This window comes from Physeter macrocephalus, chromosome 5 (assembly GCF_002837175.3).
Source record: "Physeter macrocephalus isolate SW-GA chromosome 5, ASM283717v5, whole genome shotgun sequence".
Classification (NCBI taxonomy): domain Eukaryota; kingdom Metazoa; phylum Chordata; class Mammalia; order Artiodactyla; family Physeteridae; genus Physeter; species Physeter macrocephalus.
The window spans coordinates 32,385,287-32,399,575 of record NC_041218.1 but is presented as its reverse complement, the minus strand read 5'-3'; the positions used below and the strand labels follow the sequence as shown (position 1 = coordinate 32,399,575).

The 14,289-nt window shown below is 37.7% G+C and overlaps 1 protein-coding gene across 1 annotated transcript; it reads left to right on the top strand.

Annotated features, from left to right (window-relative positions):
• Positions 1 to 7,763: 7,763 nt before the first annotated feature.
• On the top strand, positions 7,764 to 14,289 carry LSM8 (LSM8 homolog, U6 small nuclear RNA associated). The gene is made up of 4 exons (XM_024132341.2): positions 7,764 to 7,883; positions 9,059 to 9,099; positions 11,772 to 11,899; positions 14,030 to 14,289. Exons 1-4 carry the CDS (start codon positions 7,853 to 7,855, stop codon positions 14,118 to 14,120), a joined length of 291 nt encoding a protein of 96 aa, XP_023988109.1. The 5' UTR covers positions 7,764 to 7,852; the 3' UTR covers positions 14,121 to 14,289.

The following is a 14,289-nucleotide window of genomic DNA, read 5'->3' as shown; positions in this document are numbered from 1 at the left end:
AGCCAGATACTAATTATTTTGTGGGCCATATGGTTTCTGTCACAACTACTCAGCTCTGCCATTGTCATCCAAAAGCAGCCAGCAGAGATAATACATAAGTTAATAGGTGTGGCTGTGTTCCAATAAAACTTTATTTACAAAAAAATTTGGTCTGAGGGCTACAGTTTGCCAACCCCCGTTAGAGGTGTTTAATATTAACAACTCAGATGCCTAATATCAAAGAAAAAATAAAATCAATGCACCAGAGGCATTTATTGTTGAATAAGATTTTTTAAATTGTTGAATCTGCCTCTTTGTAACTGTCCTAACCAAGTGCCCACACCGGGGCCATTAACTTGAAATGACTTACCTCTTGCTTACATCACGGTCTTTATTTTGTCATTCTATTGGGCATTTCCCTTGGACAACAGTGTTAAAATTGCAGTGTAGTGCAGTGGAGCTTGACTGCTTAGGTTCAAAGATTGGCTTTGTTATTTACTAACACAATGAATTTGGGGAAAATAAAACCCAGAGAAGAAACCAGCAGAACCACGAACATGTTCACAAGTGAGATGGAGGCTGAGAAGAACACCGCTGAATGCCTCATCAAGACTCAAGATTTCAGTAAAGGTTGAACACGCACCCCTCTTCCTTGCCCTGACAGTGGAGCCTCCACCTTATGATAATACCAGTATAAGGGGTAAGAAACACACAAGAAGTAAATGGTAATCTAGGTTAAAGAAACCCATGCTTTACACCGAATCTCACTGTGGAGGAAATTCTGGGGAGTTTAGAATTTAGAAAGACTCTGTGCCACAGAGAAAGACGGTCATATGAGCCGTAGTACTTAAATTGTTCATAAAGGGTCAAATATTCTCCAAATCTCCTAGGTAGAGTACAGCTACTTTTCTCAATGACTTTCTTTAGTCAAAATCCAGGAAGATAATAAATTAAGTGGTTGCATTATCTCCATTAATTTTCTATTGCTGTCATAACAAATTATCTCAAATTTTGTGGCTTAAAACAAGAAAACTTTATCGTTTTACATTCTATAGGTCAGAAGTCTGGTATGGGTCTGATTGGACTAAAATCAAGGTGTTGGCAGAATGCGTTCCTTTCTGGAAGCTCTAAAGAAGAATCTATTTCCTGTTCACTTGGTTTACTGGCAGAATTCGGTATGCTTGCCTGTGTGGGACCACGAAACCTGTTTTCTTGCTGGCTGTAAACTAAGGGCTGTTTCCAGCTAAAGACAACCAGCTAAAGTCCTTGGCTCCTGGCCCTCTTTCTCCAGCTTCAAAGCCATCAACAACGGAACCAGTCTTCACGTCCATCTCTCAGACCCACTCTCCTGCCTCCCTCTTCAGTTTTAAGGATCCAAGTGATTAGAGTCGGGCCCACCCAGATAATCCAGAATATTCTCCCCACCCCAAGGTCCTTAACCTTAACTATATCTGCAAAATCCCTTTTGCCATATAAGGTAACAATCACAGGTTCCAGGAATTTGGATGTGGACATTCTTGGGGGGCCATTATTCTGTCTACCACAATATCCTATTTGCTTTTCCTATTCTTCCCAGAGCTACTGATATATGAAAAATATCGAGCTGCCTTTGAGTATATTCTTGGATATCAATTCCTTCTGATCTCTGAAAAAGTCTGCCTTACAAAGGCAGACAATGACATATCCATAGATATGGGCTGATGATCTGTAGATATAGACTCAAATTTTGTCTTGTGAGTAAAAGTTACTTTATTACTAATTACTGAAAAGAGCACTGAACTAGAATCTAGGAGGCCTTCACTGTAGGCTCTGCTATGTAACCCTCAGAATCACTCAGCTTCTTTGGGACTCAGTTTCCTATCTACAAAATGAGAGAAGTGGACTTGGAAATTCCTAGATTTCCTTCCAGCTCTTAAAATCTAGATCCATGGTTTGAAAAAAAAAAAAAAAATGGTAGAGGTGGGAGTGTAATTCTATTTTAGGTATAAAATCAAATAATGGCAAAACTTATAAAATGAGAATTTTTCAGAAATAGTAAGGTAAAGCTTTGATTTTCTTTTTCATTTTTTTTTACTCCATACATATTTTAATGTAATTTCAGGCATCTGCTTTCCATTAGTGACTCAAGGTAACTTAGTTTTTGTCAAAACAATTCTTATATACTTCATACTACCACACCATTTATCTTTCTCACATTATTCATACCTCACAGCCTAACCTCAGTATATCAATAAATTAGCTTTGATCTCTCTCGCAATATAATGTCTGCAACAAGTCTAAATAAACCTGTTCTTTCAGTGTGGATTATACCGTCAGGAGTGAGTTCACATTGAAGATCATAGAGACTTATTACAGTAATTTCTGCCATCAACATCATTTTCCAAGTTTGTCACGCCAAAATCACAGTAAAAAGGACAGTATAAATTTTATCTGTACTGCAATCCAAGCTGCTAAAGACATTCATCTTTAAAAGACAAGCAAAAATAACAAAAAAAGCAAGTAAAGCACTCAGCTTAAAACAATGCTCCTTAATCTGCTTTGCAATAGTGATTACACAAAAATGGTAATTTACACACACAAACACAAAGAAGCTACTGAAAAGGCTGAGGTCTGGGTGCTCCACTGGATTAGCTGTACGCTTCACATACTATTTAAATAAAGCTGCCCCAAGCGGTATGAATTCAAGCATCCTCTTAGGGCAAAGTCAGAGGTAACAATACCTGCCTACCTCAACCACAGGAGGAGATAAGTAAAATAGGGGCAGGTTAACCAAAGTCCAGATCTGAAGTGGAATATCAGCAGTCTGTTGTGCTACAGCACTGTCTGGTGTAATATGAATCAGCTCACATGTGATTGTTAAACAGGGGAGTAATGTTGGAACAGTGCAGAAAGCAGGGTGGTACATACATAATTTTTCCTAGCACTTTAATGTCTTGTGCTACCAAGAACCAACAACTGAATATAAAGTCACACAGCTGACTGCACGACCACTCCTGGTCTGAAGGAATACAGTACCCAAATGACACCTGTTCACTGTGTGGCATCCTATTCTTCCCTCGGCTTAGCTCAGTCACGTGCTCCATTTTGATAGTGCTTATTTTGCATTTCTCCTAGCTCTGCACAAAAGCAACAACAGACAATGGGTCAGAGCCATCTGTCTCTGGCATCTCTATATTTCGTGCAAACTTTACAACTGCAAAGCTTACAACTGCAACGTCTGAGGATGATGCTCTCCTGCCCTTGCTTCCATCACTAGCAGTGTCAATTCTTCCATATACTGTCCTTTTTCAAGCCACCTTCAATTTTTTTTAAAGGTAAAACTCTCTAAGTTACTATAGCATTTCTTGTTAGGAATTTCACATGTCCTTTTAAATGTGCTATTCTCATTTGGATTGTTATTGTCTCTGTTAATGCTGTCCAGTGGTTCCCAAACTTTGCTCATGTTACCATCACTTGTGGAGCTTTTAGAATCCTGATGCCCAGGCTCTCCTCTCATACCATTTAATTCAGAATGTCTGGCAGTGGGAGCCAGGGCATCAGTAGTTTTCAGAGATCCCCAGGTGTTTTCAATGAGCAGCAAAGTTTGAGAACCACTGCTCTAGTTCAGTTGTTCAGGGTTTGAGTGGTTTTCCCAGACCTATTTTTTCGCTAAGGTCTGTTATTTTAAGTGAGCTATTTTTTTGAAGGTGAGGATTTTCAGGAATGTACATGTCACATTGTAGCCGAAATGTTTATATTACTGTTTCAAGTTTCCAAAATATAAATAATGTAAAGAATGCATAAAAGTATATGTAAGTATTTTATTAATATGCATTATCCTTTATAAACGACACAGTGGGCTTCCTGATATAGACTGGTTCTCCAGATGTTTAGGGTAAAGTGTATGCCACTGCTAGTGAACCCAGCGTGTCTGGTGGCCTCACCACTGGCTGGTGCGCAGTATGTGTCACACCTACACAGTTCTACAGCTTGGCCCCATGTACTTTATTAACAAGCAGCCCTGTCTTTTCCTGGGTCTCCCTACTCTTGCCATTCTGCCAGTTCACCAACCACTATCACTATGCTGCCTGTGATTTGCTGTCTGCCTCCCTGCCCTTCTTAACCAAGATCTTTGAATCACGTCTTCCGCCTTCCCATTCCTACTGCTACAAATCAGAAACTCACACCTGGAGTCTGGCTAGCCTTCTAATCCTCACTTCCTACCTCCACTGTAAATAATTAATGTCAGATTAATTTTCCTAAAGTGCATTTGTACTTTTTCTCAAGCCCCAATTTAAGTCTTACCTTTTTCATAGAACGTCCAAGATTCTAACACATATACACCTTCCCCTTCCTTAAGCAATTAAAATGTGCACTGCTCAATTTATCCAATCAGAAAAAAAGGCAGTGAGCAAAATAATGTAGTAGAACAAGCTCTGGGACTGAGTTAAAGGTTACCTGTGATGTAATCTATGTCCATGAGCAATAATAACTGACATGAATCGAGTGCTTATTATATGTCAGGCCTTATAAGAATCACTTTTAGTCCTCCAACAATTTGATGATGTAAGTACTATCATTTCTCCATTTTACAGATGAGAAAACAGAGGCAAGAAGGTTAAGTAATCCACTCAAAGTTCCACAGGATCCAAATCCAAACAGGCTAGCTCCTGAGACAGTGTTCTTAATCACAATCCTATACTGCTTCTCGATTAGCAAGTTAGTTTAATTTTTCCCATCCCTTAAAAAATGGTGTTAAAAATGCCTGTCTTAATACCTTAAAAGGAAAAAAAAACCCATAATATATGAAAAACACTTTGTAATTTATACTGTTAAATGAACTAATATTTCCATCAATTACCTTTCTTTATAATTTGAGATATCTATTATTTTTCCATACACTATTTCATAATTAGAGCTCTGTACCTACTCAGGAATTTCCTTGTAAGGAGATACCAGGGTTTATTTATGTCCTTTTCTGCCTTGGAGAACCCTAGAAGGATCTATTCAATATATACTGCTAATTGGTTGACATGTTGGAACTTGTAGGAATACAAATCAATAAAAATAAAAGTAAATAAAAGCTCATATCAAATTAGGTTAAAAGCAGTATTTTAATTTTCCAATAATTATCGTCATTTTTTTCCCCCATAAACCATTCACAGTAAAGTGCAAATTCAGTTTCCTCAGAATCTAGTATGATTCTAAAGGTTAATGAAAGAATACAGGATACAAAGGGAGGTGAGTTATGCCCTGCTTCTCAGGAGATCATTAACCAGACAAAGACCCACTTTACATACCTTGGTTTCTACTAATGCATCGGTCCCCAACCTTTTTGGCACCAGGGACCGGTTTCGGGGAAGACAATTTTTCCAAGGGTGGGGGAGGGGTGATTCAGGCGGTAACGCGAGCGATGGGGAGCGGCAGACGAAGCTTTGCTAGCTCGCCCACCTAACAGCTCACCTCCTGCTGTGCGGCCCGGTTCCTAACAGGCCCTGGACCGGTAGCGGCACCGCGGGCCAGGGGGCTGGGGACCCTTGCACTAATGGAAAGTAACTCCAGGAATGTCAGATATCTAGGGAACTCCTTTCTACCCTTTCCCATCTCTTTTCTGCCCTATTTTTGATAAATCTTGGCTGTTGTTCTAGATACGTGCCGTTGCATTACGAATGAGAGAGAGATTCATGAGTGGGTTGGGAAATATATGAAATACTGAGTCAATCATAAGTGAACTAAATATAAAAAATTTTAATTATCTGCTCAAAGTTTGGATTCAGAACTAATGGCAAAAAATGAGTGCTCCATTAATAAAACAAAAAACATTCCAGCATACTTTTACTTCTCAGTAAAGAGTGACAGAGGATGGGTAGCACTGAGAGATTTTTGAATTAAGCTCAAAATCTCACGGTACCCCTACTTAACTTTTTAGTTGTCAGATGTTTATATTATATCATTTCCCTCTGTTGGAACTTTAACTTAATTTTCCATTATGATGTGCTGAACTCTCTATGTCCGTGTACTCCCAAGGTCACAACGCTAATTTAGATAAATCATATATGTAATGTTTGCATCCAGATGTAACTCATTTTTGTCTTATTAAAGACTTTTCTTTATCCATAGGCTTTCTCTCCACATCTGTGATCATTAGTGACTACAGAAAACATAGTTTTAAGACGAATGTAAAAATTTTCAAACCAAAGAGATTTTGTGATGCTCCATAAGCACATCTGTCATTCATCTGGCATATTAATTTAATGGAAACCACACAAGGTCATAAACTTGTATTATTATGAAATTAGTTCTGTAAGTTACTATATAATGTAAATGAAGATTTTCACATATAAACACACTCTAAGAGATGAAACACTACATGGGTTATTGATTTTAAATACTTGGCATATTATTTTTTAAAAATTCCTTACTAATGATACCTCATTTATCACTAATTAGTACTTTGGTTTTTTGTTCAATGTCTAACATTTGCAAACCACACAATATCTTCATTTTTTTTAATTTATGGAAGATACTTTCATTTACCCGTCCTCCAGCATCCACCCCCCCCCCCCAAAAAAAGGGACATGCACCACCTAATTCCTGACTACATGTGGTTTCGAACAGGTCAGAGTAAGTTTAAGTATATAAAATATTAAACATTTGGGAGTGATCTGTAGGTAATTTTGTGGGTAGGCTGTAATGAAAACATATGCTTGATTTTTCAGTAGAAAACTGCTGACATTGCAAGTTTTCAAATCCTCAATTCTTCAGTTAAGAAATCACAAGTCTAACTGAAATCATAAAGCAATTTTGTACCAAGGGGAAATAACTCTCACTGGTAATTTGTATACAGATTTTTTTCTAACTTCAAGTCCTTTGAAGTTAGGGTACCACAGTAAAATAAGTGACGTTTTCTAACACATATAAATACCCCAAATGATAAATGTAGCAGGATCTAAGGAAACTGAGGCCCAAATGAGTTGACGTTGCTTGTGCAAGGATACCCAAACGATATGGTTAGCAGTGTAGGACTAGAACCCAGTCTGGTGCTTATTTAGAAGGTTCTTCCTGAATCAGTCCTTTCCAGGACGGAGCAGCAGACCTGCCTGCCTTTTAGTTACTAATTTCACCTTAAGGGGAGGGAGCCTGTGGCGTGGTAAAGGGAAGACTGTTTTCTAATGGAGACGCACACACTTTTCTGTTTGGATTCAGTTTCTTACATAAATGAGTAACAACGCCTCCGCGATGGAGCACTTTTAGAGGCAAATGCAAACTGTGCGAACATCCTTTTTGTTGCTGTGTTCTCCAGGCGTATATACCATATGGTTACAACGTGTACAACTTTGCCCTAGGCCATTTAGCTTCTACAAGGTTAATTTTCGGCCCCTCTGGCAGGAAATTAGGGATTCCACTTCCCCGCGTCTACACTTCATACCAGAACAGCACTCATCTCTCTATTTCACGTGTGATGAAAACACCTTATTCCGTTGTCTCCCGCCTTGCCCGTCTTTTCTCAATATTTCCCCTTCGTAACTTCTGCCACATAGCCTTCCACTCCGCTATAAAGCCCGCTCGCCCACCGTCTCCCCACTACCCCACCTTCCGAATGCTTCTTCCTTTCTTCCACCGCCTGTTCGCTTTGTGCCTCTCGGCTTCCGAGAACGACGCCCAGAAACACCGTAGAAATATACTGCGCACGCGCATTAAAACTAGTCGTCGCTTAGCCTCTTGGGATGGTTGGCCGGGTTCTTTCAGTCTCTGATTCGCGGAGGTAGCAGTGCGGTACTCTCGCGGTATTTGCTGCCGCCAGTCGGCGGGAGCCGCCTCTAGTTCCTGGCGGGCCGTTTTAGCTCCTCTTGTTGCCGGTCCTGCTGTGTTGCCAGCTGCCGGGCCGAGCATCATGACGTCCGCCTTGGAGAACTACATCAACCGTATCCTCAAGCCGGCCACCACAGGCATTTGCTGGGGCTGTGGCGAGTCCCGCGCCTGCACCGGAGAGGACCGGTGCTGGAGAGGCAGGGGGTCGGGATCGGCGGGCGGTTGCGACGCCCGGCAGCTGCGGGGCCCGGTATGCGGGTGCAGGGGTTAAGGATCTGGGACCCACCAATCCCGCCCCTGGGGCTGGAACCTTACGCTTGTACGGGCCCAACGTGTCTTTTATTTTTAATCTGAAAATAAAACCCACCAACGTGGTTATTCCGAACTTTTCCGTGTCTCTATAGAAATCAGCTATTGATTCATCCTTCCTTCCTAGGGCCTATACGTTCAGGTTTGGGAATAAGAGGAACAGTTTCACTAGCGGCAACGATGGTCGTGTAAATCTATGTGTTTGTTTTATTCATAGGCTTTGCTCGTTGTTCGAGGATAGCAAAAACTTTACAGATGGTGCAAAAATTGAATATCTGCCCCTTTACCACTTGAAATCTCAACTTCTTTGTTGATGGAATTAAAATAATGCTTGCTGTTGTAATGGATCGTTTTGAGGGACAAATAACTTTAAAAAGCCCATGTGAATTACCCTGTACACCTGTTACCGTTTTAAAGTCTAGGAACGGAACATTGCATTGTGCTCTCATGTACAAATTTGGGACAAAAGTGAAATGCTAAAGGCTTTTAATGATGCAAGCATATTGGTACCTGTGACATTGAATATAGCTTCTTTTCTTTTGAATTCCAGAAGCCAGGTCCTGGAAGACAGTGTCTTAACGTGCTTGAAATCATTTAACATTGATTAGTAACGATCCAATTGTCGTTTTAGAGATGAAGAAATAGGTCTGAGAAAGGGAGAAATATCTTGCTCAACTGTCAAATTGGCAATATTCCTCAATAAGAAAAGAGTACCAAATATCCCAGCTGTTTTAAGATAGAATACACTGACCACACACAGAAAGGGATGCTCTTTTTCTATTTTTTCCCTTTTTTAAATTGTATAAATGTCACACCAAATTGAAGAACATAAACTTTTTATGTTGTAAATGTGGCTGTGTTGAATAGTTGTATCTTAATTCTGTTACCTTTCTCCTAGTAATTTAAACCATTTCCTTACCAGATTTTAAATTTTCAGTTTACATTCCCTGAGAAATGCTTTCCTTGATTCAGTTATCAGGAACTGTTGCTGTCATTACTTCTGATGGGAGAATGATTGTGGTAAGTATTTGGCATATTCATTCTTTGCTTTCTTGTAGGCTTATTGGTTGTTAATTTTTATGTACAACCTCTGACCTCTAATGACTAGGCACCACAGTTCACCTGCATTGAAGTTTTCTTATGATTCAGGTCTTTATCTCTTTGATAAATAGCTGCCAATCCATATTTTTTTTCATTAATAAACATTGTAAGTTACAAGGCTTCTAGAAGCTAGGATGGGTAATAGATTCTGCCCTCAGAGAACTTCTAGTCTAGTCTGCAGATATCTGCCTGTATTTTATATTTATCTTCCTCCTCCATCTTTTATTTCCTTCCCCATTCAGTGCTCTGACAACTACCAGAATCATATAATTTTTTTGAAATTTTGTGTATGGTTCTTAGAAACTTTTTTAAGATTTAGATGCTACATCTATAAAATAATGAACATTTAAGACTTGTATGGTGTTAATATTCTTCAGATATTCTTAGGTTGTATGATCTCTTGTTTTTTGTAGAATGAATTATGATGAAGGAATAAATTTATTTCGTCTCATTTGTCCTTTTATCATAGTATCCCATTTTAATTCCAGAAAAATCTTGGATTCTCTCCTTGACCTGTTCCTTGATCTGAGGAATTTGTCCCATGATTTTGGGCTACTTAACTTCTTCGTTTATAATTCATATGATTGTTCACTTTCCAAAAAGTTTTAAGGCTGCTAAACTTTCTCTATTGTCTATCTAATTCCTACAGTTTAGTCTTTTATTTTCCCATTCTGCAGTTCTGTTTTTGTTTGTTTTGTTTTTAATCCTTGTGATTTTTTTCTCAGTGGATCCTTAAGTGATGATTACCAAAGTGTCAGACTTTGCCATTTATTAAATATATGTCATGTACCAGGCATGTTACATGTGTTATCTCACTTAATCTCGGTACAGCTCTGTGAAAAAGAATTAACCCTGCATTCTGGGTTAGGAACCTAGCTCAGAAAAAGTGAGTTACTTTCCCAGAGTCACGTGGATATAAGTGGCAGAACTAAACTGGGATTTAAATGGAATTTGACTCCAAAAGCTAAGGCCAGTTGCCTTGCTTCCTTCTTAATCAAGAGAACAATCATATTTTGGGGTTTTTTTTCTTTGTTTTTTTGTTTTCAGCCGCTCCGCGGCATGTGGGATCTTCCCGGACCGGGGCACGAACCAGGTGGACGCTCAACCACTGCGCCACCAGGGAAGCCCTTTGGTTTTGTTTTTAAGGTACTTCACATGTATTGAGTCAAATAAGGACAGTTTGAAATATTTTAATCTCATCTTAGAAGCCTATTGCTATTAACAAATATTTGCAAATAGTTTTTTATTTTGTAAAAATCTCAAGTTTAAATTTTCTTGTTTTTGGTAACAGGATAGATGATAAATTGGAAAATTAATTTTATAGAAGAAGGAAATCCATTTAAAAAGCATTTTTAAGTACTAAAAGAGCATTTATGAGTACTAAACTTCAGTAGTTGTGTATTTCTTTGACACATGGTTTACTTTATAGAATAGTTGCATGTAAAATGAAGCCAAGAGGCTATGTATGGATGTGGTAACAACTCTTTGCTAGTTCAGTGTAGTAAATACTCCATATTTTGTTTCTCCTCCTAACATTAACGTTTCTCTTCCTAGCTAACATTTCCTCTTTATTTCACTCTAATTTTATATATTTTGAATTTTAAAACATGAAACTTTAATGAGAAATTTAACCAACCAAAACCAATGTAAATTGATGTTCTTCAGAAACTTGAATAGCATCTGAGTTACCATGTTGTAATAGGCCCATGTCTTCCATTTTTAAGAACCACGATTCTTCATAAAACTTTCTCTGAATATATCCTTCAAGTTCTAGAATGTTCTAATTGTTATAGTCATGTTTGTATCTACTGTTACTGGGTTATTGGGAGGATTAAATAAGTAAATCCACATGAGACCCATCAAACACTTTGGCAGATACTAAGTACTCATTAAGCCTTAGCTAATACTACCAGTTGAAGTTTGTGTACTGATTGGAATCTCTGAAAAGTGGTAGACTATATTTGCTTGTTCATAGTAGTATAATATAGAAGTTTAGTGGTCTGGCTTTGAAGCAAGCCTTTCATGGTTCGAATTCTAGCTCTGCTAATTTCTGCCCATGAAACCTTGAGGGATTACTTTTCTGTGCCTCAAATTTTCTTGTCTGAAGTGGGAATGTTTATAGTATCTACCACAAAGGGTAGAGATGAATTGAGATAATGTGTGCAGCATGTTTACTAGCATGTAACATGAAATGATACTGTTACATTGCTATAGCTGCTGTGTAGAGGACTATTTCCGTTAAGTTTCCCTTGTTTTAGTTTGTATCTTTAGAATATTAGCTCCTGGACTACCTGGGCTTTTATGCTACTTCCTTGGAAATAAACTAGTACATAGGTGTCCTTTGTAATTCTCAACAACTCTGCACACTAGTCAGAAGCGTGGTGGGTTCCCCACCGCCCCTCTTAAAAAAACCAAGAGGCAAGTTTGGTGCCTGTTGATCATAAAGAGGTATTGTATTTTATAGAGAACTTATATATATTTAAAATAGGTACTTCTCTTGGAGTACCTGGCAACTAAAATGGTGTCATTGAATTAACACATTCAGGTAAACCAGAATATTTGTCTTTTTCTCTTGAATGTTTTCTTTACAGGGAACACTGAAAGGTTTTGACCAGACCATTAATTTGATTTTGGATGAAAGCCACGAACGAGTGTTCAGCTCTTCACAGGGAGTAGAACAAGTGGTACTAGGTTTATACATCGTGAGAGGTGATAATGTGTAAGTAAAATATGTCTTTTTTAAAGGCAAGTTAAATATACTATAGGTGTACTGCCTTGCTATATAGAGAAGAGGTTTCTATCTACTGAGATTTGTCCATATTACTAATAGTTAAGTAGCCTGGATAAGGTCCAGAAAGAGCCCTGCCTTACACTGAATACTTCATTGGAGAGGCTTCTTAAAATGTTCTTCCAAAGTACCCCTAATTCCAGAGGAACATAAATATACCTCCAGGGCCCAGGGCTAGGGTTTGAAAATGTCTTTGAAATCTCTTGTGTGAACAGTTTTAAATAATGCTTTATAACATAGCTGTATTTATCCATTACTTACTTTTTTCTTCTAATTTTTTAGTATAATTGGCATACTTAAGATGTCCCATGTTTATGTTGTGGCCTCAGTTAACTTGTGACACTGATATGGCAGTTTGAGAAGATATATTTTAGTGGTAGCAATTTAAGAAAAGTGCAACAGTGTAGAGCAGTACTGTCCAATACAACTTTTGGGGATGATGGAAATGTTGTATATCTGCATTGTCCACTATGGTAGTAGGTACTAGCTGTGTGTGTGGCCATTGAGTACTTGAAAAGTAGCTGGTGTGACTGAACAACTGAATTTTAGATTTTATGTAACTGTAATTAATTTTAATAGTCACATGTGGCTAGCAGCTTCTGTGTTAGTGCAATTATAGAGGCTAGAAGAGTGTTGAATCAGTTTTCTAGTGAGTACTGTTTAAAATTAAAACATGGCTGGAAGGCAGCAAAAGATGTATTAGCATCTCAGATTATTTTTTTGGACAAGTAGGATATGGAAGATAAAGGAATACTTTACTCATTTTATTTGTTTGTCTTAAGAAGATCACCTTTAGATGTATAAATCATTTGATCTTTAATCAGAGGTTTGTAAAATATTCTATAGAGATAATATTTAGGTGAAGTGAGCTGTAAAGGCGAAGCAGGTGGGGCCCAGGTCTCCTGAGGAGAACAGCACTGATTGTTTATATTGGGGCTCTGCATAATAATTGATTTTAAGACGATTTCTCCTACTTTAATTTAAAAAAAATTTTTTTTTTTGAACTTCAATTTAAAAAAATTTAAAACATTGCTATAGACACAGTGGTATGTTGGAGCCAGCTTGTACTGGCTCATGGAAGCAGATTTTTATATTTTGGGGAATTTTGCAAGCTGGTTGGTTGATGTCTTTTTGGTAGCTTGAAATTGGCCATAGTGGGAGTATCTGCACTATGGATAGCAGTCAACACTGCAAATCAGCCTCCCCCTTTTCCTTGCAGAGCTAGTTTTAAAACATTTTCCAGCACTCCACTGTCTTCCATAAGGATTTTAAATGATACTAAATTTTTAATGATGGCATTAAGATCTTGATATGTTTCATATTGAGAAAACTTAATATATTCTCCTAAAGTTTGGTACTTCCCATTTATTAGAGAACTGGAGACTGTATACAGTTTAAAGCAAAATCGGGCAAATTCTGTATAACATTTGTTTGTAGAATTTACTTTCATTAAAACCAAACAAATTTAAACAACCCATTTTTTATGTAATAATGTATCATACGTGTCCCATGGTTTGGATGTAACAATGACTGTATCCAGCTAGAGAGCCATGGCTTGGTTACCTAGCATGGTATTAGTGAAATTAATGTTATAGGTGTTATGTTAGTGTTGAATCAAGGAAAAATTTGCTGGCTTTAACCCTTGCCAATCACAACAAAAAATCATTTGTTAGATACCTAAGTATCTGTTCTATTATTATCTTTATGTGTGAAGAATTGTACTTCTTTTTGGTGTTGGATTTAAATTGAGTCAACTGAGAAATCATGAAAGGGAAACTAATAGATTTTATATGTACCATTGATGGATTTAGTTCATTGAAGTTACTCAAATAAAGACTTGTGATCCAGTCATACTATATGCAGTCTGTTCTTTAATATTCGTTCCTGTAACAATGTTGCCTTCAATTTATTTGGGTTTTGTGACTTTAAATGTACAATTCACAAGCTTATGAAAATGTTTGTTTTTCACCTTAAGTAGTAGTTCTTTTTACTGTCTCCTCTCAGTTTTAATCAGAAATGAGATTGTTTTAACTGATTTTTTTTTCCCTTAAACAATTACAGTGCAGTCATTGGAGAAATTGATGAAGAGACAGATTCTGCACTTGATTTGGGGAATATTCGAGCAGAACCTCTGAACTCTGTAGCACACTAAGGATAAACTACGTATACTGGACATCTGTAAATCTTTGTACAGAAACTGATTATTCTGAGGATGATGGGCAGAATTTTTATGAAAGTGTAATTGTGGAATTTTGACTCCATATTGATTCATTGTAATATGATATGTAAATTAAAATATTTCTACATTTTCTTGAAAAAAA